This window comes from Stenella coeruleoalba, assembly GCF_951394435.1.
Source record: "Stenella coeruleoalba genome assembly, chromosome: 5".
Taxonomy (NCBI): domain Eukaryota; kingdom Metazoa; phylum Chordata; class Mammalia; order Artiodactyla; family Delphinidae; genus Stenella; species Stenella coeruleoalba.
The window spans coordinates 102,845,284-102,871,701 of NC_137150.1; the positions used below are offsets into that span (position 1 = coordinate 102,845,284).

At 35.1% G+C, this 26,418-nt stretch overlaps 1 protein-coding gene across 3 annotated transcripts in view; it reads right to left on the minus strand.

Moving 5' to 3' along the window:
* Positions 1 to 1,050: 1,050 nt before the first annotated feature.
* EPHA3 (EPH receptor A3) overlaps positions 1,051 to 26,418 on the minus strand; it is a 365,049-nt gene continuing 339,681 nt past the window's right edge. For 2 of the 3 annotated variants that reach the window (XM_079922037.1, XM_079922036.1), the window contains exons 14-17: positions 25,761 to 25,910; positions 24,053 to 24,246; positions 10,150 to 10,305; positions 1,051 to 3,691 (exon numbers count right to left, since the gene is read on the minus strand). In XM_079922037.1, the coding sequence (XP_079778163.1) occupies positions 3,586 to 3,691; positions 10,150 to 10,305; positions 24,053 to 24,246; positions 25,761 to 25,910 (606 nt within the window). In that variant the 3' untranslated portion in view covers positions 1,051 to 3,585. Of the gene's footprint in view, positions 3,692 to 10,149; positions 10,306 to 21,742; positions 22,077 to 24,052; positions 24,247 to 25,760; positions 25,911 to 26,418 lie in introns of those variants that run through there. The other variant, XM_079922038.1, reaches the window with a different exon arrangement.

The window sequence follows — 26,418 nt, forward strand, 5'->3', positions numbered from 1 at the left end:
AGAATGGACTTGAGGACGCAAGGAGGGAGAAGGGTAAGCTGGGATGAAGTAAGAGAGTAGCATTGACATATATACACTACCAAATGTGAAATAGATAGCTAGTGGGAAGCAGCTGCACGGCACAGGGAGATCAGCACGATGCTTTGTGTCCACACAGATGGGTAGGATAGGAAGGGTGGAAGGGAGATGCAAGAGGGAAGGGATATGGGGATATAGCTGATTCACTTCGTTATACAGCAGAAACTAACACAACACTGTAAAGCAATTATGCTCCAATAACGATGTTAAAAAAAAAATGATTTACAGTCAGGCCTCGGTATCCACGAGAATTGGTTCTAGGATCCCCCATGGTGTATATCAAAATGCGAGGATGCTCTAGTCCTATAGTTAGCCCTCCATATCCATGGCTCCACATCTGTGGATTCAACCAACCACAGATCATGTAGTACTGTACGTATTTATTGAAAAAAATCTGTGATAAGCAAGCCTATGCAGTTCAAACCCAAGTTTTTCAAGGATCAACTGGAGTTTGCAAATTAACCTAGTTGAGAGAAAAAATAGGATCAGTTAAAAAGAAAAAGAATAAGACATGCCTGGAACCAACTGTTCCTGATTTCTCAGCTAGGAAGTTTATCTCCAGACTTTTCACTCATGTGGTCTGAAAATTTCCTTATTTTCTTTAAGCTATTTATTTGTTTTTCGTCACTTGTAATTGAAAGAGAACTACCTAATACAGTTGTTTTTTAACCATAAAGATAATATTTACTGATTATTTTTCTAGCTGATTGATAATGACATTTAAACAAAAAAAAAATGTGGATAACATAACACCAATCCTTCCTCACTAATGGAGAAAAAAGAAACAGCACATTCTTCTTGACTTACATAAATTTCATTATTTTGCTGTTTAAATAAGCACATATTTGTATAATATTTAAAAAAGGTTCAAAGACCACTTCTTTATTCCAATCTGTAAAAAATATTTTCGTTATGTTTATTATAAAAATATAAATGTTTCCACTACAAATCATTTTACATTAGTAAGAGGCCATCTACATTGTACAACATAAACTAAATGAGTAATGTTTTGAAGATACAAATTTAAAGTACATACATATTGCCAATCATATCACATTTATACATGGCTTATTTGATACTTAGTACAGCTTAAAGTGGGCAAGTTACCAGAAATAAATAATATATGTAAAACAAATTTAAGATACAAAACAGATAATATGGTACATGACGTTGCGAATGAGTTGTGGTTTCATGTTTATTGAAAGCCAATGCAGTTTCTGTACAAAGAGATGGCCATTAACATTCTAGTACCTCTACTCCACGGTTAAGAATCGTACACTGTTATGTTTACATATGTACAAGGTAAGGATTGTGTAAAGTAAATTTATAAGAGGTCAGATAGAAAAATAGTGAAAAAATGAAGAGCAATATACTGCGTATACAATCTCAACTTTCAAATGGAAACCACAGCCAAAATAAGTGAAATAGATTCAACAATCCTCAACTTCTATTAATTCATGAAATGCACAGATTTTGTTGCGTATGCACAGACGAGTACCTAAGAAAGTAAATGCTAGTCTGGAAAAAAAAATGAGATTGAAGCCAGATTCATATCTCAATCTAACATTCCACAACACAAAATGTTTGCTTAAAAATGTTTTTTTATCTGCTTCTAGCAGGCTTAAGTGAAATTTGTAATTAATTTCATAATCACATATATTTTTTAAAAGGTTCATGCTCTTATACACCCAATACATGATTCTAGTAGGATGATTTGACTATAAGAAATATTGCAGAAATTTGAGATATAATTGCATATATGAGGAACACAACCTAAGCCTTATTACACTAAATTTACAATAGATTAGCACTTGTGAATTTTGATCTGTGACTGTAAGCCGTGTTAGTGTTCCATTTTGCATAAGAACATAAAGGTTGCGGCATTGTTTTATCCATTCTATTTTGTGACGTATGCATTTCTTATTCCAATAACATGACCATATCAGCATTAGAAAGAATATAGATATAAGTAAAATGTTGCTTCACAATATATTATGGCTAGATCTCCACCAGGTATATATTTCAAATATTAATGAGTACGTTCATATTTGACCTTTATGGAACAGTAAGTGTAAATTCCTGCAATAAGAGATCTTTCCAGATTTTGAGTCCTGCTAGACAACCAGCAATTTTGAAAATATGTTCAATAAGTGTCAAGAAGTTCAATGCTTCTAAGATATACACCAAAACTACAATAGGTGCATTTCAGCAGAGACTCTTAAAGATAATAATGCTTGCTATTGATGATGACAATGTTTAATTAATTTAACAAAACCCCAGTGAGGCAGATGAGTAGTTTAGTTATCATCATTCTCTATAAATAGCTCAACACGTTTAAACAAAGATATTAAGTGGCATTTCAAAGCCAGTCAGCAAGTGATTTTTTGACTCATGCTTCAGCTTATAGGCTATATTGCCAATTAATGCAGCAATCTAAATAGGATTCCAATCCTTTCCAGTGTAGCTATTCTCTATTCAGGAGTTCTAACGTAGCTCTTTTACTAATGGAAGGAATTGATGGTCTCCTCTGGTGTTTACCAGAGCAGGGCAGGTATGTCATTGAGAATCCATTACACACAGCCAGTATATTACACTAAATTAGGAGCGTACAGTTTATTATAAAATGGAGAGAAAAAAATGGATGGAATAATTCAGACTGTGAGAGATTTGGTTAGTGTATGAACAAGGAAAGGGTTTGGTTTCCTTTTGTATGTAGATATAGATACATATAAGTGGATGGTTCAAAAAATCTGGAAAGAAACCCATCACTTTCTATGTTTCCTACTGCTGACAATTTGAGAGAGCATTTGGCACTTGACTGTCACAAATCCAAATTAAATCATCAAGGCATAAATAGAAAACAATAAAAACAATTCAAAAGAAAATAAATATGTACCTTTCTTCAAAATTAAAACATTTTTTACACGGTAATACTTAGAGAAGCTAACAATTAAAAATGTGTAGTACTTAAAACAACTACGAACTTCATCTCCATATGCCTTTTAACAGATGAAAGGGAACAATACAATGAAAAGGTAGTAAATATGGCCAGATAGTTTGAGGTATGAATTCCTCTATTTTGCTTGCTTTTAAAGAAACAAAATACCTGTTACAGAGTTCTTCTGTGTATAAAAATATCACATCTTTTCTTTTGTGGCTATTTGTAAACAGAGCCACCATGTTCATTATGTTATTTCACTTGTTTTGCTTTTATGACAGTTTATGATCAATGGCTCTATGCTAGTTCATCATTCTGCGCTGAAGAATTTTGATTTAATCCATCAACTAATATCAAAAAGCAATTACAAAACAAAATATACCCACCCACCCATCCACTAAATGATAGGGGAAAATAAAGAGTTTTTCAATTCCATTTTAAGGCATTTGTACTCGTATCTGAGTGTCTTATTGGGCTTGGAATGTCCACCAGTATTTCCAGTGTTGACATCTGTCTGCAGAGTGACGCCACATCTTCCACAGCCACCACCTCCTTCCAGAAATAGCACTTTACACTGGGACTGGACTATTCTTTGATTGTGTTTCTAGAGCTTTAATACTACTGATGATCTTCTTCTGTGGCCCAACCACAGTGACACCAACTTTTTTCATGTCACTGTAAAAAAAAAGGAGAAAGTTTCTGGTGAGAATCATGGTTTCCTGGATAGTATGTAAATAGGAGATTTTCAATTAACAAAGCCTGTGCAATTATAGATCCCAATGCTTTAGACATAATTTTCTGATTTTTGCACCATTTGTATATTATATCCTGACTATTCCACCTCTATTCTTGTGGAAGAGTATAGATGGTATAGTGGGTTGAATAGTGTTCCCCTCAAAATTTCTGTCCATCTGGAACCTTACCATGTGACCTTATTTAGAAATAGGGTCTTTGCAAATGTAATTAAGAGAAGGGTCAAGATGAGATCATACTAGATTAGGATGGACTCTAAATCCAGTGAGACTATCCTTATTTGAGAAAAAGGACACACAGGGACGCAGAGAAGAAGACCACATAAAGATGGAGGCAGAGATTGCAGTTACTTTGCTGGGATCCATCAGAAACTGGAAGAAGTAAGGAAGGATTCCTTTTTTTGGACTTTGGAGCAAGCGTGGCATAGCCAATACCTTGATTTCCAACTTCTGGCTTCTAAACTGTGAAAAAATAAATTTCTGTTGTTCAGGCCAGTAAGTTTGTGGTAATTTGTTATGGCAGCCCTAGGAAACTAATGCAGATGGTCACATATTCTTGTGGGGCATTACCTGTCTCCCTTAAATCTGGGCCAGTTTGGGGACTGCTTTGACTGATGGAATATGTTTGAAGTGACACTGTATCAGTTTCTGTACTCAGATTTTAAGATACTAACAGATTCTACCTCTTATCTCCTGAGACACCCTCTCTAGGCCCCAGAGCTGCCATGTAAGAAGTATGACTGTCTTGAGACTATGATATCAAAGAGGTCATCTGTAAGCACTTGGTCTACAGACCCAGCTATATGAAGCTTCTGCACCATGGCAGACAAGAGTGAAACCATCTCAAGCCCTCCGGACTAGACCAGATGCATGTTAGATGAATACCTAATTCAATACCAACACCATAGCAGAAGAATCAGCCTCCTGAGCTCTGGCCAAATTCATGACTCACGACATTGTGTATACAATAAAATAGTTGTTGTTTTAGCCTTTTAGTTTTGAGGCAGTTTGTTGTACAGCCATAGATAACTGTAACAATTTCTTTAAAGTAGAAATTTCTTTCAAAGTAGAAAAAATGGCAAGGATATTTCTCTATCAAAATTATTAAATTTAAAATAGTTAAAACTCAGAAACAAGGCATTAAAATAAAGATTATAAGAACATATAGAATTTCATTTGGGGGGAAAGACAGCTAAACATGTGCAAATGATTAATTAAATATTCTTGATTTAAGTCATTCATTCATACATTTCATCTCTTTCAGGTCTTTATTCAAACATCCCCCTCTTACGAGGTTTCCCTGATCCTCCTATTTCATATTGTAAACCCTCTCTGCACTCATACCTGCACTTCCTATTTTCTTTTTTGTTTCATTTTCTTCCAAAGCATTTATCATCATCCAGCATATTGCCATTTTTTCCTGATTTATTTTCTTTACTCTCTATCTTGTCCCACAAGAAGGTGAATTCCATGTGAACAAGGTTTCTTGTCGGTATTGTACTCTGCTTATCAACCACACTCTGAACAATGACTCTCATTTAGCCAGGGCTCAACATGTACTTACTACAGGGTGAATCGATAGTCCAAAATATGTTTATCTGGGGAAGCTGATAGAGGATTAAGTGTCACTTGGCAAGGAGTGCTAGGCAAACTGAAAGTGGAAAGAAGGAAAAGTACACACATGCAAATACACGCACGCACACAGATGGAGCCCCTTTATATAGAGCATTTAAAAAAGAATGAAAAATTGTGAATTCAATCTCACTGAATTGAACCAATTGATTTCTTAAGGAGTTCCCTGGGGTGGGGAGGGGGGGGTCGTGGTGATGTTGGTGGTGGTGGGATGAATTGGGAAATTGGGATTGACATATATACACTAACATATATACAATAGATAACTAATAAGAACCTGCTCTATAAAAGTAAAATAAAATTCAAAAAAAAAAAGGAGTTCCCAAGCAATAAAGGTGTGCAAGAAGACAATAGGTAACAACTTAAGAAGCAATTTACACATTATTTAAGCATCTGCTGCATAAAAGTAATTAAGGCTCAGTTGCATTCCTATCACCTAAGCTGGGGATGAAATCCTGATGCCCTACAGGTTACCCCCCTGCTGCCATTCAAGGGTCTGATAAATTCTCTATGGACAACTTGTATTTTGCCTGAAGTCCTCTCTGATCACAGTCTTCAGCTACCTTGCTTCACCAGGAAGGCTAGTGGGGAGCTATGGTGACATCAAGCTTGCCGTCCTTTGTGTAACTATGGATAATGAAACCTTCGCTTAGAGTAACGTAGTCTATTTATGTTGACCCCTGCTTTTGAGAATGTGTGCTCTACAGGATTTTGATTCTTTTATAAGGATACCATGGATCTATCTTTAAAATGAACAACAAACATTTCCCTACTCATCCTCAAACTATAACAAAGTCAGGTTATGAATCTAAGAGCTAGAAAACAGGACAGATATAAATGTATATAAATCAATAGCTCCTCACTGTTTTTGTATTTCTTCTCTCATCTTTCTTCCAATTCTATATTATATTTTTTTATAACTTCCTGATTTTTTTCTCTGTCTCTTCCTTCTCCCCTTCTTTACAAGCTTAAAAAAGAAAATGTAATCATGGAAAGCAGAGAAAAAAACAATGCTCCAAGGTAATATACTAATTTCCTGAGCTCATTGAGAAATTTAAACATAGTAATATATGCTATGATGCCTGGCCCTTATTTCCCCTCTGGAACTGAAGCACCAATACCCTGGCCACTGGAAAAAATCAGATGCTGCAATTTCGCAGACCAGTTTGGGACAACTCTGAAGGGCCAGCCAAGCTCTAGGACTCTTGTTCCAGTAGGTAGGACTGAGTCTTCTCCTTCAGTCCAAGGCCCCCTTATCACTTCTTTATGGATGTATGTCCCCAGGGCACCTGGAGAAATCTTCTGCATAAAACTGTTTCAGATTCAGTGTCTGGGAACCCAACATAAGCAAGTAGATACATAATCTTGTTTATATTTGATGCAAAGGATTATACGGGAAAAGGGAATTACAGTAAATATCCCTTTAGGTTATGCCTTGAGTTTTTATGTACCCTCTACCTTCTTTTCCCCCTACCAAAATGTGTTCTACCCACCACCCTGCCAAGTCCCAAATCTCTCTAAACATCCAGCTGCTGTAGTCTCAGTAACACTCCCATATGCTTATCTTGTTAGGACTACCCTATTCAGAAAAGCAGTGGAAAAGTTCAAGACTAAAGAGCAGCTCAAAATCGAGACCAGAGGTTAATAAGCTATCTGGTACTTCAAAGGCAAAAGGATAGGTGATGATACTTTGAAAACAGCATCCAAGGGTGCAGGATAATAACATGTAGCAATTAATCTGTCTCCTACTCATTCCACACACTTAATTCTCTCTCCAGTTTCTACAGTCACTCTTGCCCTTTCTCATTCTCTCTTTCCTTCTCACACTAAACTTCCTAAATCCATCCTAGGCTATGAAATAATATTTTTAAAAAATATGTTGACTGACTAAAACTGCACATTTTAAAAAACTTTTATTTGAAAATTAGATGACTTGAGTAGCTGGCCTAAAAATGAAATCCCTAAACTAATTGAAATAAGTTAATATTTATTTGAGTATGAAACTCTTGACCTTTTCCTATGATTGATAGTCTGGATAGTAAAAAACAAATGTAATCTCCTTTTTAAAGCTTCTCTGTCTTATTCAAGGAGAATCTCTGGAGTTATTTGGTCAAGGGAATCATTTCTGAATTGACTCTGTAAGACACAAAGAAAATAGAGATTGGAAGGAATCAAATTCAAACAACAAGCCTAAGACTGCAAAAGGAAGAGTGAAATATCGAGTTAAATATTTTACAGCATTTAAGGTGAAAATGTTGCCTCACTAAATTTTTCCAGATTTTTAGTGTATTAAATATTTTTTAATTCTCGTTTTTATAATATAAACAAGAGTGGGTATGAAGTAGAGATTGCAGAGACCCAAAAAGTAAACAACTCTTTTCAAGGAGTTTTAGGTCAGTAGATGTTAATTCTATGTTGTCTCTGAATTGAGGAGAAAGGACAGAAGAAAGAACATTGAAATACAGAGAGATCTGAAACCATCTGGCTCAGTGTGAAGGGCAAACCTAAAAGAGCCGAATCTCTTAGGAAAAACCAGTTTTCATTCATCGTGAATCTACACTCACAGGTTGTTTAAATAATCATAACAATTAAGTGAAAATATTCTAACCAGCCAAAAAGAGCTTAGCATCCAATACTGTACTGTTGAGACAAATACAACCTTAACTTGGAAGTGTAACAAAGGCTGCCACTTTACCTTTTTAAGCAAATAGCTTTCTGACCGTATTCATAGATTAGAATGTCTGACTATATTTAAATTGTGAGCTAGTAGTTAATCATATTAACAATGTTCTGCTTCATCTGCTTCAATATAGTTTTCCATTATCTAAAAGCTCTGAGTGTTGATATTTTACTGAGAATAAACATTTGCCTTTGAAAATCTGGCAATGGTGTAGAAAATTTTAACTTTGTGCTTGTTCTTTGCTATGCTTCTGTGCTCTGAAGCAGGTTTCTTGATATCATAACCCAAACTGTTTACATTACTAAAATAAGAACTTATAAAAATATTTAAATACATTAATATATCCTGGGACTGTGTCTGATCAAAATAACTACCATAGAAACCCAAAACACATTGTCGATTGGGTCAGAAGTCTATTCAACAGATACTACGTTCTATTTTAAACAGGAATGCCAACACATATTAAGTAGACTAGTGTGAGTTTATTTTCTAAGAACAAATTCTCCTCTTCAATAGTAATATTCCCTTGCTATAGACCCTTTTGTGATGTTTGTGTTTCTGAATAGGATGCTATACCATAAATGGTAAACTTCTTTACCTATTTCTTAGGCACTTGTATCTCTATTAATTACACTACACACCCCTTTTTGACATCTCATCTATAGCTCTCGAAGGTGATTTTGTTTAAATGATTGACAGGATGACAATGAAAGTCCTTAAATATTCAACAACATTTAAATATTCAAATATTGGATATGACTTAAAGGAACTTGAGAGCACAAAAGGGTTTATTTAATGTAACAAAGGTCAAAGATAGAAGGTTTTGACTCAAAGATGGATACAGTTTCCAAACAGACCTTGCAAGCTACAAAATTGTGGACAAATTTTGATGTATCTGCCCCCCACAAAACCTCTTTCTTTGGAGCAGTCCTTTATCTTACCCTCAGGAAAGGACCCCTAGAGTCAAGTTCATGCTGTCTCACTCTTCCTCCTTTGAATAGAAATGATTAGCTCATGGCAAACATGACTTTGGAGAAGCCAGTCTATAAGCAAGACTGAGGCCATCAGAATGTCTCTCAGGGGGACTTAGAAGAAAGAGAGTTGGACCCTGCTCAGTTGAGTGGCATACCAAGGTTGTATGACCTAGGCTTGAGAGAGTCATTTTCAGCTGTGTGCATGGGAAAACAGAAAAAGTCACTGTGTAGAAAAAGAAAAAATGATGCAGTCTCATTGGAAAGTGAAGTAAATTGTCTCTCATTCACAGAGAGATGAAGAATATGGCTTTCAGTTTTTCACTTCCTGTTCCCAATTAGCATACCTGGTGAATGAAGATGAATTTTATGGCCATGGGTTTCTCATATCAAAGAATTCCTGTTACCAAATGATCCCTATTGTACCACAGGACCGCTGTCTAAGATGTATAGATATTATACTTGATTATTACTGGCTTTTAACACATGAAATCATAAATTAATACTAATTAATATATATTAATTATGCATATTCTCTCTTCCAAACTCACCATAAGCTTTTTTAAGGAAAACCATGTCTTAAACCTATTTATAACTTTATTTTCTAGCATGAGATCACTCAGTAATAGATGATGGTATGTTTATTTAATAGCTATGAGAACTACTTTTAGACTATAGCATGTTTCCCTATATACCAGGTTATCCACTTAGTTCTCAATTTTCCATTTCCATAGAGGTTAGGCTTTGTTAAAAATAACAGAGAATCACAGATGCAAGGATATACAAATCATCATGCCATATCTGCTTATGTTTTAAATTAGGGTCTTGGGTCCTTTGGGGTTGGGTGTGGCTATGTATCTGTTGGTCTATCTGAAGGAGATCATAGTTCAGTGAAGACACCTATTGTGGGGATCTAGCATGAGAGAGGAAGACACATTAACACACCTCAATCTAGAAAGTGTCCTTGACAAAGACCCAGGATCCAGCTCAGTGGTTACAGGAGAAAGTTAAGTACCTCAGAGATTCATCTATTATTTATAATACATTAATCCTAAACACATATGTCCACTAGAAAATTCAGTCAAAACTTATTCTTACTCAGTGGAAATCTTGGCTATGGTGTCACAAGAACTGTACTCTACGCCTGTGAAGATTTCCTTGCAGTGCACTGTCCGGACACCGTTAAGCCAGTCACCTGTTGTGCGGAAGGTAGTAATGTCGACGTTGCTTTGGTCCAGAAGAAGGTTTGATGGCCTGCAAGAAAAGAAAATAGTAATGGGAGAGAGATCAGGAGTCAGCAGAGTTGCTATGTGTCAAAATTTGACACCAACATCAGCAGGAACTTCCAGACATCATGTAGCATTCCTGTTTATTTGTGAAATTTATCTGCCATGAAGTCTTTATCTGCTCAAGCTGGCAGCTTGCAAGAATACTGTGTAGTCATCTTGTCTCAGTGCTCCCCTTCTGCACTCACGTCTGCTTTTTAAATTACTGAAACTTTGCCAGTGAAAAGCATAAATATATCCATACATACTTTTATAATTTAATTTGTTTAACCATTAGCAAAGATGGTGATAATTTAGGTTACAGTTATAGCTGACACAACACACTGAATACTCCTCTGTCTGCTTTGGTGGATGGATTTGGTTTCCAACATTAAATCCTGGCTACTGGATGTTCATCTGTAGACACTGTGCAGGTTGCTGTCTAAGGGACAGTTTGAACAACCTGGACTATACTTACAGCAGGACATAAAGTCAGCACAGACTTAAATAATGTCACAATGTCATTAAAAATAAAAATTACAAAAAGAATAGAAAAAAGTAGATGAGTGACAATAAGTGAAATTCTCAAAAATATGACAACATCAAATAGATTTATAATATATATACAGAAGTAGATGATAGATAGATAGACGTTGTGACTATGACTTTTATTGCACAATATAATCAGCATTAACAAGAACTTTTAGGATTGCTTTATATAATTACAGGTCTTACTATAGATCTATGACCAGCTGCAAGATCTGGTGAATCAAAGGAACAAAAGAAATGGAGGAAACCATATTTTCATCCCTGAAGAACCAAGAGAAGCATCCTATTGGTAAACTGCCTGGGTTGCCTTTTCAGCTCTCAGTGGCCTCTTTGACTGTCCTTTGACTCATAAGCCTGGAACCAGTCACCAGGTGGACACTTGATTGTCCTCTTTATGCTTTCCTCTTAGGATGGGAGCTTGAGTAAATAGTAGTTATGAAGGTCTTTGCCTTGAGATGAATAATAATAGTAACAACAACAACAGAAATACGGATTATATTGAACATTTATGAGCACTTACAATATTAAGCATAACACACAGATATGAAGGACTTTAATCCTTACATTAGTTAGGCACTGATGCTATGCCCCTATAATATATGTGGAAGCTAAAACTAAAATTAAGCGACAAATCAGAGTCCTGCCCACATTTAAAAGGAATTTTTAATTGGGAGATTTCCATTGATATTTTTTAAAATTTTTATTGGAGTATAGTTGATTTACAATGTTGTGTTAGTTTCTGCTGTACAGCAAAGTGAATCAGTTGTACATTTACATATATCCACTCTTTTTTAGATTCTTTTCCCATATAGGTCATTACAGAGTATTGAGTAGAGTTCCCTGTGCTATACAGTAGGTCTTTATTAGTCATCTATTTTATACATAGTAGTGTATACTTGTCAATCCCAATCTCCCAGTTTATTCCTTCGCACTCCCCCAACCCCCGGTGACCACAAGATTGCTTTCTACATCTGTGACTCTATTTCTGTTTTATAAATAAGTTCATTTGTACCATTTTTTAAGATTCCACATATAAGTGATATACAAATGGCCAAAAGCACATGAAAAGATGATTCACTAATTATTAGAGAAATGCAAATCAAAGCTACAATGAGGTATCCCCTCACACTGGTGAGAATGGCCATCACCAAAAAACCTACAAACAATAAATGCTGGAGAGGGTGTGGAGAAAAGGGAACCCTCCTACACTGTTGGTGGGAATATAAATTGGTACGGCCACTATGGAAAACAGTACAGAAGTTCCTTAAAAAACTAAAAATAGAGCTACCATATGATCCAGCAATCCCACTCCTGGGCATATATCTGGAGAAAACCATAATTAAAAAAGATACATGCACCCCAATGTTCACTGCAACACTATTTACAATAGCCAGGACAGGGAAGCAACCTAAATGTCCACCAACAGAGGAATGGATAAAGAAGATGTGGTACATATATACAATGGAATATTACTCAGTCATAAAAAAGAATGAAATAATGCCATTTGCAGCAATATGGCTGGACCTAGAGACTGTCATACTGAGTGAAGTAAGTCAGACAGAGAAAGACAAATATCATATGATATCACTTATATGTGGAATTTCCATTACTATTGATGATATTTCTCCAACTCACTCCCTAATATACAAGACACGCTTAAGTGTGAGGTTAAGATTCTGAAATCTGAACAAGCATGCCCTGAACCTGTGTGCTGTTGTTGGGAATACAAGAGAGGATTGTAAATTCATTTGGATTTTGATGGGGAGACATTAAATTTATCTGATAAAAATAAAATTTTAATTAATTAAAAATAAGTTTAACTATTTATTTGATAAAAATGAAAATTTAACACAAATTTAGTGCTCAGTTTAAGAAAACACTGAGAACATGACAGTTTGGTTCTGCCTATATTTGCATGCTCTGTGGAAAATATAGATCAATAACTAGTTCCTTCCCTGTCAAGATTTGTGAAGTGGAGATAGCTGAATATGGAGGACTTTTCAAACTTCATTCCATTAGACTAAATTCAACTGCTTCAATCCTCTCTACCTCAAGTGTTTGAATTATAAATTAAAAATTAAAATTATGGAGTTTGTAATTTGTATTATGTGTTATGGTTTAGTTTTAACTAATCCTCACAGGTTATCTAAGAGAAAGAAAGAATCAGAAATTAGGTACTATTTTACAAAGCATTAATTTTATTTCCTTTAGGGATACCTAGAACATCATAAAATATAACATTTTATACATTATTCTCTTCTGGAACATATACATAAATAATTTTCTATAATTCTTTAAATTACCCACCTGAAAAAGAAGAAAAAATTTTTTTTTAAATCATTGAAAATGTCTTGCTTATGTTTTTTTCCTAAGAACTTGAGGAATTACAGATATAGATATACAGCCCGGGGTCCAAAATGTATACATTATTCTTGGGTTGTTTTGTATGACCATCATGAATGACATAGCCTTGGTCATTGGCCAACATTAGATATAACATTGGACCCATTGGATAAGACTTGGAATCAGTAAACAAAATTGAGTAGCATTACATCAGATGTGAGAAAATTTTATAAGAAAAATGAAGTGAGACCTAGAAAGGAGACAATAAAGTACTAGACTATCTACAGGCATGCAAGCAAACACACATACACACACACTCACACCCCACAGCTTGAATTGCTACAGTAGCTGAAGCACAGAATCTAATGTTGACTCTTGTCGACTCTTGGTCCCATGAAGAGCAATACTTTTTTATTTATAGGTTTGTGGGTATGAAGAATCAAACCCCAGGACATTTATTCAGAATATTTATGAAGTATGCCTAATAGCAAAATGCAGAATTTTCCCCTCTAAATTCAAAATGGTTTGTATTTTTAAACTCAACAGTATAGTCAGACTCAACAAGAATTTAGAGAAAATTAGTATAAACAAATTGAAATAAAACAGGATGTGCGGATTAAGGATTAGAGTGACCCCAACTGAGTCTTTCTGTTTATTACTTGGATCAAAGTATAAGGAAGACAAAGAAGGACCTAATTTTAATGCCAGTGACCTAGGAATAACCAGCCCTGCAAAGTATCATTTTTCCACTTCCAGGATTTCTCTGGAGAATTCAAATAAAAATTGGTTCCTTTCCTCCTCCGAGAGGACATCTGGTGAGTTTATCAATGGATAGGAATTTGTCTCTCACTGTGAAGAGCCTGTGATGTCTCTTCATGCACACCAGGGGAATGTGGGCTTTTTGAGCAGCTGCAGGCATTGGCGTTTTTTTAGACCCAGCCCCAGACATTGGGTCTGAAGGGGAAATTTATAGGCTGGGTGATGTGCACTGTGAGCTCACACTTTTACTAGACAAATTAGATAGGTTTCAATCCGTGCAGCTGTAAACGATGTCCTGCAGAGTTCCACCTGATCTTTTACAGCTTTTCATAAATCAGTACCTACTGGCCACAGACTGCAGTCATTAAAAAGAAATCATGGAAATTACATGTTTGCTCAGGGGAAACAAAAAATAACTTTCTTCCCTTTCTTCCTCTCTCCTTGTATTTAGGTTTGTGAATTATTCTTTTGTGGATTTTCATACTGCTGCATTAAAGAGGTACACATATATTTTTTTCCCATCAACTCCTATTTTATCTGTAAATGGTCATACCAACTAGCACCAGATACTGGGGAACAAATGTCAATAAATAACTGCTAGTCCCAAGAATAGCTTCTCATAATGATCTTATTTCAATATTGCACTAGAATTCTAAACTCTAAAATTGAATGTTAAGTTATTCTTTTATAACATAAAAAGACTCCTTTGGGTTTACAGAGGGCTTTATTTTTTATGTATTAAAAATACTAATACACATTTCTTGAATGAATAAGTAGATGCCTACTGAGTCTAGAACTAAATATTAATAATATTGGAGGTGTATTCTATACCACTATAATTACCTGCTTTTTGTCTGTGGTTGTGAATAGTTTCAGGGACCATATTAAAACTTAAGGGTAATTTCTCAAAAGCAAAATGTTAATTATATCTACCTTTATTATTGCCTGATATATAAAATAGTAATATACTTTTTCAATACCTTTTATAATTTATTGTTAATATTTTAATTTCAAATGGTGTCATTACGTTTCAAGGGGAAAATTTTGTACTTACCAATTTTTTAAATGCGAATGTTTGATTTTTTTATCTCTAAAGTTAGAAATTCCAGATAGGAATAAATGAATTTAACTTGTCATCAGTAACTAAAAATAATTTTAAATATATATAGTTCCCAACAGGAGACTAGTATATAAATAACACATTAAGGAGGAGTAAAGTCATTGTGTTTATTTTGATTGTCTCTAGGCTTTAAGGACAAAAATCTTAGCAGTTATAGCTATTACATCTGGTTTAATTTCTCCCAGTGGTAAAATTACCTGCTTTGATTTTTAAGATTAAAAAAAAAAGAGATCACCTGGGTATTTGAAATATTTGCTTCCCTCTAAAAAGTTCCGTATCATATTTGTTCATGAGGAAAGTCACCCTGTCAGTTTCAGAATTGGAGGTCAAAGTCATTTTGAGAAACAGATTGTTTTTTGGTCATCAGACTTCTCTTAAAGGATATAATATTTGTCAAAACAGTAGTTATTCTCAAAAAGAATTATATTTTGTTCTTTTAGAGATAAGAAGTATTTTATTAATGCTAATTTAGTGCCATTAACAGGTAAAAATTACAAGTACTGCTTATTTTTGTTCCTATTTATTCTGTAGCTTAATAAACATAAATCCCTACAAGTTAGCAATCAATGCAATGGAACAATATATTTAAAATCATTTCAATTAAATTAACTAAGTATAATTGGGTCTTCAGAATCTTAGTCTAAATATTTTAAATATATTGTTTAAGTCTTTATACCATAAATTCCTTTACCTTCACTTTAGAACCTTATTCCAAATAAATTGAATGTATTATTTAATTCTTTATGCCAAAAATTTGTATTCTATAAATTTACAATAGCCTTGAAGAATCCAATGCCCTGGCATGTGAAAATTTTGTGAATTTGAAGAACACGTCTATTTCGTTTTATATACATAAATATCCAAAAAAGAAAAAGGCATCTTACTGCCTGAATAGAAATGAATTAATCCATCTGTTATTTTTCTCTATTTTTAGCCTTTTAAACTTTTTAATTTAACTACACTCATGAAAGTAATTTAATCAATTTATTTAAATCCGAGATATATTTTATACATATTGTAAAGCTAATTGTCTATTATATATACATAAATATATGTAATAAATAATCATATTATATGTATTACATAAATGTATATTATATAAAACTAATCTTCAAAATAGTTTCTTTTAAAAATAAATTTTGCTGGCTTCCCTGGTGGCGCAGTGGTTAAGAATCTGCCTGACAATGCAGGGAACACGGGTTCGAGTCCTGGTGCAGGAAGACCCCACATGCCACGGAGTAACTAAGCCCATGAGCCACAACTACTGAGCCTGCGCTGTAGAGCCTGGGAGCCACAACTACTGAAGCCTGCGCACCTAAAGCTCATGCTCCAAAACAAGAGAAGCCACCGCAATGAGAAGCCCGCTCAAGGCAACAAAGAGCAGCCCCCTCTCGCCGCAACTAGAGAAAGCCTGTGCACAGCAACGAAGACCCAATGTAGCCAAAAAATAATAATAATAAAATTAATTAATTAAAAAAATAAAATAAAATGAATTTTGTTTATTTTTTAATTTGTGTAACAAATTTGTAGTATTTGTTGTGTAGTAGAGAAAATTTATCATTCTAAGACCATTTTCTATTTATTTTTCTAGCAATATTTTCTATCAAGAATATCTTTAAGAAAAATTTCTCCATTTCTTACCAAAAGGAAGGGAGCTTTACTTTTACCCTTTTATACATGTATATTATGACTATATTTTTCATTTTTTCTGAATTTCTCGAAAGCATTATTTTCACATTGCCTTTTCCTTTTCATCATCCAATTATAACTAAATCTCTTAAAATTTCATATCTCACCTATCACTCTAAAAGAATCAAAATAGTTATCTAAAGAGAATTCAATGTCCTTCTCATTGCTTATTGAGTGGCTTTTTTCCTCAGTTGTCTTTTTTTGCCTACGCTTTTGCACCTTTTGATAATACAGTTCATTCTATCTAGTTTTGGAAAATTCCTTGGGCTGTGGTTTCTGTAATGGTTGAAGTCTCATTCCTAACTCTGGCTGTTCCTGTTTCTACCTACCATTTCATATTCTTCTGCTCTGTAATTGGTACCATTCTCCAAAGCTCTAAACAGACCACTTTCTTTCTCTCTGGGTGGAAGTGTATGCAGTGGGTTATTGTTCTGAGATAATAATTAATGTTGTATACATTTTTCCTTCTAGGATTGCCACCTACTGGCTTGACTGGCTCTGTAGTCCCCTTATAAGGAGCTTGAAATCTCCATTAGCTACCACCACACCCTGTTACACACTGTAGAAGCATTCACTCATTTCAATCAGCTTCTTGGCTCTTGTAGATTTTTGAGGTCATGACTTCTGCACTAAGGGACTGAGTCATTTAGATGCTTCAGAAACACTCCTGGCCACAGGGCAACACAGAAGCAGCAAGGAGAAGTTCAAAAGTTCAGTGTGGGAGATTGGGGGAGGGGTGTGTGTCTCAGTGTCAACCTATGTGGACAAACACCCTCCACTCTTCACTGATTAAAGTCTCCCTATAATCCATGGGATATGAGACCTTTAACTAGAAATTAAATTATTATTAGGAGAATACAGATGGATATATCGATACTTGTGGTGAAAATCAGCATGACTAGACCAAGATTTGTACCTTCTAAATACATTTCTAATGGTGTTTTTTAAAATTATGTTTGCAGAGAGAAGGCTCCAAATTGGATTCCTAGCTTTAATCTCTCTCCCAGTTTGAGATGTAAATTTCCAGTTTCTTGTAGGACTCACTCTCATTGTGTCCGAAATGCTCATTTGCCTCACAGAGCTGTTCTTCCTTCTGCCCTTTACCTCTGTCAGTGGGAGCACTGTTCTCAGAGTCCTCCTTGTTCAACTGGAAGTACTCTCTGTTACTTTCTGTCACTCTGCACATCTCACCAGTCACCATGTCTTATAATACTTCATTACAACTTTTTTTTTTTTTTTTTTGCGGTATGCGAGCCTCTTACTGCTGTGGCCTACCCCGCTGAGGAGCACAGGCTCCGGACGCGCAGGCCCAGTGGCCACGGCCCACGGGCCCAGCTGCTCCGTGGCACGCGGGATCCTCCCAGACCGGGGCACGAACCCATGTCCCCTGCATCGGCAGGCGGACTCCCAACCACTGCGCCACCAGGGAAGCCCATTACAACTTTTTGAATTTACACCTTTTCTTTTTATTTTCTCTGCTCTACCCTAGCATAAGTCCTTCCCAAGACTACTGAAATCACCTCCCTACTCCTTATCATGAACTATTCCCCTCCAGCTATTCTAGGTATAGATGCAGAGAACTATTCCACAGGCACAATGTAATATATCATGTAAGCATCTTCAATGGCTCTTCTTTTCCTCATGGACAAAAGTCCAGATTTCTAGAGATGACATTAAATCTTCCATTATCTGGTGAAATCATCTATCAGGTTCTTTTCTCATAATTTCCTTTCTTACGCTGTATTATAGCAGAAATGTATTATGCAATGTAAATGGAAGTATCCTAAGTTTTTGTGTGTTTTACTTTTTTGTACAGTGTTCCCCTAGCCTGGTATGATCTTATCTTGTTATCTGCTGGTAGAAATTTCATCCATCAACCAAAAGTCACTTCTCTGCAACTGCCTGATAATCTGAAAGCTAAAAGTAAACTCATCCTTCCTTCATGATTCCTAAAACCTTGTCTTCTTGCTCTAATGATTACATATTCTGAGGGATATTACAGTTGACTTTGAACAACACAGGGGTTAATTTATAGTCGGCCCTCCCCATTCTTACCTCTTATCTGAGGTTCCTCGGCATCCTCAGATTCAACCAACCACAAACCCTGTATTAGTGTAGTATTTTCCATTCAGAGGTATCTGTCTATAAGTGGACCCATACAATTCAAACCCATGTTGTTCAAGGGTCAATTATATAGTATTTCCGAACTTTTCTCTTCCTCCTATTTTCAAAGGCAAGCTGTTGCAGTCGAAGGCTGTGTCTCTTTACCTGTATAAGCACCACAGGGCCTAGTATAATGCCTCACACAAAGTAACTGCTAAACAAACCTTTGTATCTTCATATTCATAGAGTCAAAACTTCAAATTTATTCATGTCTCCCCCAATTACTCTACTTTTAGGAAAATAAATCAATTACCAGAAAACAAACATAACATAAAATTTAATATAACTTCCCTTCCCTTCTTACCACTTCTTGCAACATACAAGTAAGTTTTTAATCTGGTACACCATGACCATCTGCTTAAACACCTTCCCCACTTTCAGCAGTGATATTCACAAAGACACTCTCACTGTAAGATTCTTTGGAAATGTTTCTGTTATGAATCATCAACTCTAAGGAAGGCTGAAGAGTAAAATAATGCATTATAGAAAGATTTCTGTAACAGTATATGAAATAAAATTTGCCATAAAACTAACTAGACACAGGCAGACTCTGGAAAACAACATCCCTATAAAAAATAATAGAATGATGTTGTTTTTCCTAAAGGACTTTATAGGCATAATTCTATATATTGATCTAAATAACTAAGTCATTGAGAAATTTGAATCCTTGGTGCCATCCACAAACTCAGATTGAGACAGTCTCCAAGTGTGTTGAGGAGACTGTTTCTGGAGTTGAGTTGACAGAAAGGGAAACATGAGATTTGCTTAGGAGAAAATTTTAAGCTTTTACCATTATGACTAATGTCTGCAGAAATCTGTATAATGAATAGGAATAAAACTAGAATATTTTTCTAAAAATTGTATCTCTGTTGAAATGGAAATTTATTATTATTCCAGTAAATATGTATTTATGTGCTTAACAGATATGTATTGAATTTCCAGTATCAACATGGTAATACAAAGGCAGCATGGCATCTGATCTCACAGGGCTGAGTTAATTGGAGGAATGGATACATAAAAAGAAAATGCACACAACTGGATTAAAATTATGATGAAGAACGAGGGCATAGTGGCCCATGAAAGAATAATGGTGTTGACCTTTAAATCATGTTGCCAGAGAATGCCTCAATTAAGACAAGATGTAGAAGCTGCTTTCTAAGGGAAGATGAATGCAAAGAAGAATCTTAAGACAAAGAGAACAGCGTGTGCTGCTGTCCTCATGTCTGAAATGCGTTGACTTTCTGAAGGAACTTGAGGTTGGTCACTGAGGCTAGAGTACTATTTAAGTGAAAGTAGCACAGGTTGAAAGGTGGAAATTCCTCTCCCCCAGCAAAGCAGTTGCGTAAATCAAATAGTGTCACATCTCTGCTTTAAATGTCTTAATGGGTTCCTCATGCATTTCAAAAAATTCCAAAGTTTTCACCATGACCTGGGTAGCCTCAAGTGTTCTGGCTTCTGTTTGCCTTCTTGTGACAGACTCTTCCTTTCCCTACTGCTCTTCGGTTATGTTGTTGTCCCTCTGCCACTTCCTAGAACTCTCCAGACTCATTTGCAGTTTCTTTTTCCTGTGCCAAGATCCTTTTTCTAAAAATATTTTTATGGAGGGGATGTTTCTTTATAAATCTGGCTTGGACTTCCCTGGTGGTCCAGTGGTTAAGACTCAGTGGTCCCAATACAGGTTCAATCCCTGGTCGGGGATATAAGATCCCACATGCTGCGTAGCACAGCCAAAAAAAGAAAAAGAAAAGAAAAAATCTGGCTCTTTTCCTTTTTTTAGTTCTCAGCTCAAATATCACCTCCTCAGAGGGCTTTTTCCTCAAGCACCCTTTAATAATCTATCACAACCTTTTATTTATTTCCTTCCTATAATCTGTGCTTGTCTATTATCTACTGTACATCTTCTATAATGTAGGCTCCAGGATGGTAGGTACCATATTTGTCTTCATCACTGTACTCCAGCGTCTGCACATGCCTAGCACATAGTAGCTTAGCATATAATAAATAGTTGTTGAAAAAATGAAGAAATGACTATTTGAATAAAAGAAATGACATTGGAGGAGCAGGGCTATTTAAACAATCAAAAAGAATGCAGATGTTTTTCCTAAGTATAATGGAAATTCAAAATTGGTTATAAAGAGGTGACTGAAATTATATTATATGTATATAATTTATCAATATATTTTTATCAATATATAATTTATCAATACATATATTGATAGGAAAATTCTGAAGGCTCTGTGACAAGATGCTTAGCGTGGGACAAGAATGGAAGCAGGGGACACATCAGGAGGCTACTGCAGTGGTCTAGATCAGAAGCAGAAAAAGTCATAGGAGAGAGTGTTTGCAGTGAAAAGGGAGAGAAATGGATCATGTTGACCCAGTGATCACCTGGATCAAAGTGTGGAGAGCAAGAAAGAGGTACCAAGACTGGCTATAATCCTGAATGGGTAAATGAATAGGTGCTGGTGTATTCAACCAAATTTGGAAGGCAGTGGAAGGATGAGGCAATCAGGAGACAATAAAAAGATAAAATTTGAATATTAAGTTTTGAGATGTGTGTGAGACTCTTATTGGAGAAGTTTGGCTGTGAAGGGTGATAAAAAAATAAGGAAGTAGTTGGCAGAGATGTGGGGCTAGCAAAGGTGATGTTGACAAATAACATCTTCTAAATTTCCTTGATGATAAAAATCCCCTGGCGTTCTTATCAAATGTCCAAATTCCATTTCCCTTTCCTGCAGATTCCAAATTAGTAGCTTGGGTTAGACGTTGACATTTGTGCATTTAATAAGTTCTCCTGATGATTCTTGTATTAGGGAAATTTGAGAAACAACGTAATAACAGACCATATTTTTATGGCAATAATCTTGCAGAAATAAAGAGCCTGCATATGCAGGAGAGAGAGAAAGAGCCTGGGTATGCAGGGGATAGAGAAAGAGAGAGAGAAAGGATTTGGCTCTGACACTGAAAGGACACTTCCTCTCTTCTAATTCGAGGTAAGAAGAACTTTCCTCTCTTGTAATTAGAGGAAAAAAGAACAAGATGGATGGGTGCAGGCGCCAGTTTGTTTTTGTTTTGCTGCTGGAATTTCCCATCTGATGGCTTGTATTTTCTCAATAAAGCATGTGGCAAGGGCATCACTGGAAAATTAAAGGGGAAAGGGAATGAGTTTAATCAGTTATGAAAAAGAATAGAATAATCGTTGTCAAAAGTGGGAAAGCAAATTTTCTAAAGAAAAATAAGATCTCTTGAGATTGTTGCATGGTAATTTGAGGTTGTTGTAAATAAATTTATAATAGCACAATCTGCCCACTGTGTATTTTAATGGCAATAAGTAAATATATAAACACAATTTCTAAAACTTTTAGATTTAATGAATTAAGATGGGTGGCACTTCTTAGAAAAATAGTTTCCCTAAAATTGCATGTTTTGTGACAAAATACAGGGGATATATTAAAGTATTAAAAAATACATATTAGGATAAAAATATTCAATGTACTTCAATAAGAATGGAATAGTGAATGGAAAAAAATTTGAATACGAGGGTATATCCTCACATAATATGATCTGATATTAAGAATTTTCCCACATAGAATTGGATTTAAATATCTCTTGATCATATTACATGAGTTAGTCTTTATATTGATATTGATCCTATGGAAATGCTTTGAATGCTCTTTTATGATATGGAAAGAATTGAAAAGATGTTCTTTTTTGCTACGATTGCTATTGAGTAAAGATCAAAAGAAATGGCTTCAGGGTGCAAAATGAGGACCATATGTCCCAGGAAGGGCAAGTTTGTTATCCTGTTGGTTGTTAAACTGTCAGGTGGATTTCCAAAAAAGCCTGTACAGTCTGTCTCTGAAATTTAGGACAGAGATTCATCCTTGCAGGATAAGTTATCAATAGTTTTACCTACTGAATATATATTACTAAGTTCAATATTAGTGACCCCCCCTAAAAGTTACTTCCAACAAATAATCTATGATTCTTATATACTGATATTAAGACTTTGATTCAAATTTTCTTTATTCATCTTATTCAAATGTAATGTAAAAACTGGATCATGTATGCTCAGTATAATTGTTCCTATTAAGGTAGAAAAATTATATACTCTATTATAAGTGCATTAGCAAGTGCTCTATCAATTTGAAAGTCACAACTCTTGATAATTGTCAGTAAAACCAACAGATGTGCATAAAAGAAACAAGAAAAGAAAACTCCTATAAGGGATTATATTAAATCTTTTACACATGAGTCACTGTAAATCATCATTATGTAGTATGTATACATATCACTTAATACTGTGGAGTTTTGTGCACAGTAGGTGTAGTTCCTTTACTAAAACTCTGTAATTTTCCTTTAAGAACACACATCATCAAAATGTAAAAGCACTCTTTTTCACTATGTGTACAATGAGAATATAATTGACATTTCTTAAAACCATTAAGACAACTCAATGATTCTTACCACGGAGAATTACGCATAAAGTCTAATGGACATTGTGCATTCAGGGCTGCCTTATGGCTATGATGTGTTGACATTTGTATGGCTGTCCAGGAACACTGACATTATTTTAGTCTTAGTTTTATCCTTCACAGTGTCTAACAAAGTAATTGGCACACGATATGGGTTAAACACATTTTTTTAAATTAAGTCAGGGAAAATTGCATTTCCCTAGCCAGTGCGATGGTTTGGAGGCACTGTTATTATTTTTGAAACTTTATTTTAAATGAGGAATAAATCAGGACTTTGCTAGAATCCCCCACTACTCCAGGAGATTTCCTTTTTTTGTTTGTTTTTTGTTTAAATAGGAGAGAGTGAAAAGGAGCTATGTGTCCAGGGTTTCTATTGTCCAAATACTCAAGCCTGAATGTATACATGCTTCTGGTCAAGATGGAAGTTAAAAAATTCCAGAATGTTATCATTATCATTAAGTAGCATGAAATTTCCTCCTGAAAGTTTAAAAAGGAAAAGAAAACACATCTCTCTAATCTTGAGGAATATAAGTACCAAAGTATGCAGCTGGGGAAGTGGAAGAAACAAATTAACATCTTGGAGATAGAAAATACATTCATTTCAGAGTGAGTGCAAGATGCAAAATCAAATGTGTCACCTTGCTGCCGCACTGGTGATGATCTTCAGACTGCCTGGGTTCCGGATAAGCTTGTCCAGAATGCTGACAATCTGCTCAAACTTGGGTCTGTTGTTTCTGTCTTTCTGCCAGCAGTCCAGCATCAGCTGATATAACGCAGCTGGGCAGTCCATGGGGGGCGGCAGTCGATAGCCCTCATCCACAGCTTTAATTACCTGTGTGAGAGGCAAAGTTTCCAGAGACTTAAGAGTTGGAATTTCTTTTACTTCTTCATGGGCAGGTCACACTTATATGACTATTTCAAAGTTAAGTGAAAAAGTGTTCATTTTAAATTTCTTAAAACGATAGCAGCTTATTAAATAAATATTATCCATGTCTGAAAATATATAAAGGAAGATTGAGGCAGAGAAAGTGGATTTAGGAAAGAAAAGTTTATAAAGTAACTTTCCAGATTAAAATAAAAAGAAATGTTCTATGATATAGGAAATTCAGTAATTTATAAAGAAATTATTATTTGGTAATACAGATTTCTATGGAAACTATACATGAATGAATGAATGCAGAAAAAATTACCACAGATTTTAGTTATATCACAGTTCAAATGGTACCTCTCAAATCGTAGTAAGTTCTTTTGGTAAAAGCCCACGTGCTGCACAGCTAACTGACTATTAGTCCATTCACACTTTTAAATCATGTAAAGTCATGATTTTCAAACTCTACTGTGTATCAGAATCATCTGGAGGACTTATGAATATGCAGATAACTAACCACTGATTCCATAGCTCTGGGGAAAGGCACGATAATTTGCATTCCTACAAATTCCCAGGCCATGATAAAGCTGCTGGTCCAGAGACCACATTTTGAGATCCTCTGATACAGAAAGAATTTGGAAAATAGAGATGTGGTAAAGAGAGTCTGATTTTCCCAGTACCATTATAAAACATGGCTTGTTTGAAGAAGTTCAGAAAGGTTTTTATATCCAAATACATTAAAAGCAATTTTATATGTGGTGAGTAGGAAATGACTAAAAGCATCTCAGCTTTCCTTCTTATGTGTGTCTTTGAGATCATGCTCACAGTTTCTGGCTAAGCATAAAAAAACATCTCCAAGTGCTGATCTCACATGCCAATAGCATCCTTTCACTAAGCATTAGCAAAACATGACTTATAAAAACAAAAATCCTTTTGAGTTGTAATAGAAAGTTAAAGATTATTTTCTCTATCCAGAGACTTCAATTTGTATAACTAAATTCATGTGCAAGTTTAATACACTATGAGAAACAACATGCTAGTGATTGGTTGTTTTGTCTGACTTTGGGAAATACTATATTTAAGTAAACAAAACGTTGGCCCAGATGCATTAATTAAGTCTACAAAGGATGGCAGACATGTGTATCTTACTAATGTTACATTGAAACAATTTTGTAGCAAAAATACTTCAAACATTCCCTGATATCTATTGGCTATCTTGTCAGGCACTTATTTTATAAAATTTTATTACAAATGTCTTCACTTTGTCTCATTTCTAAACCCGGGCTTGAGGGAAAAATGTAAATCCTTCAGAGCAACTCATTTGATATCTTTACAAGATTTGGAAGCAATTTCATTTCTTCTAAGTATTCTGTTTCAATGTCACAAACAGGGAGCCACCTGGTTTCATTACGCTCCACTTCCTTGCACAGCTTGATCTCTTAATCTGAACCCATAACTCATAGACTACAAATACTTACATCCTGATTGGACATCTCCCAGTATGGTCTCTCTCCATAGGACATCACCTCCCAGAGAACAATCCCATAACTCCATACGTCACTGGCTGATGTGAATTTACGGTAGGCTATAGCTTCTGGTGATGTCCACCGGATTGGGATCTTCCCTCCCTTGCAATATAAAATCGTATATACATACATGATCAATGACTAAAACATATAATATACGTTACCATCTGAAATCTGACTGAATTTGTCAGGGTATTTCTTTTCTGAAATGGAATGCGGGTTTCTTCTGATATATCTTGATATTCTTCTATTTTAATACCAAGGAGTGAGTGGCATACTATTTACTGCAATATTTTCTCAATCAATTTGGGAAGATTTTGAAATGATGAAAGAAAAAAACATTTGAAAATTGCTAAAATGTTGACATTTTATGTCAATTATGGCACATTTATCAGACATCTGTAGCAAAACAACTTGAAGTAGATATGCTATATATTAGAATTGAACGAGGTATCTCAAATCAACCTTTATTGATTTAACATACATTTATGCATGAACAAACCACCTTAGAGCAGAATGTGAATTAAGTTAATATTTGTAAGGAACTTACACCACTCCTTGATACTCGTAAGTTCTTAAAGGTATTTGTTAATTAAATAAATTCAAAATA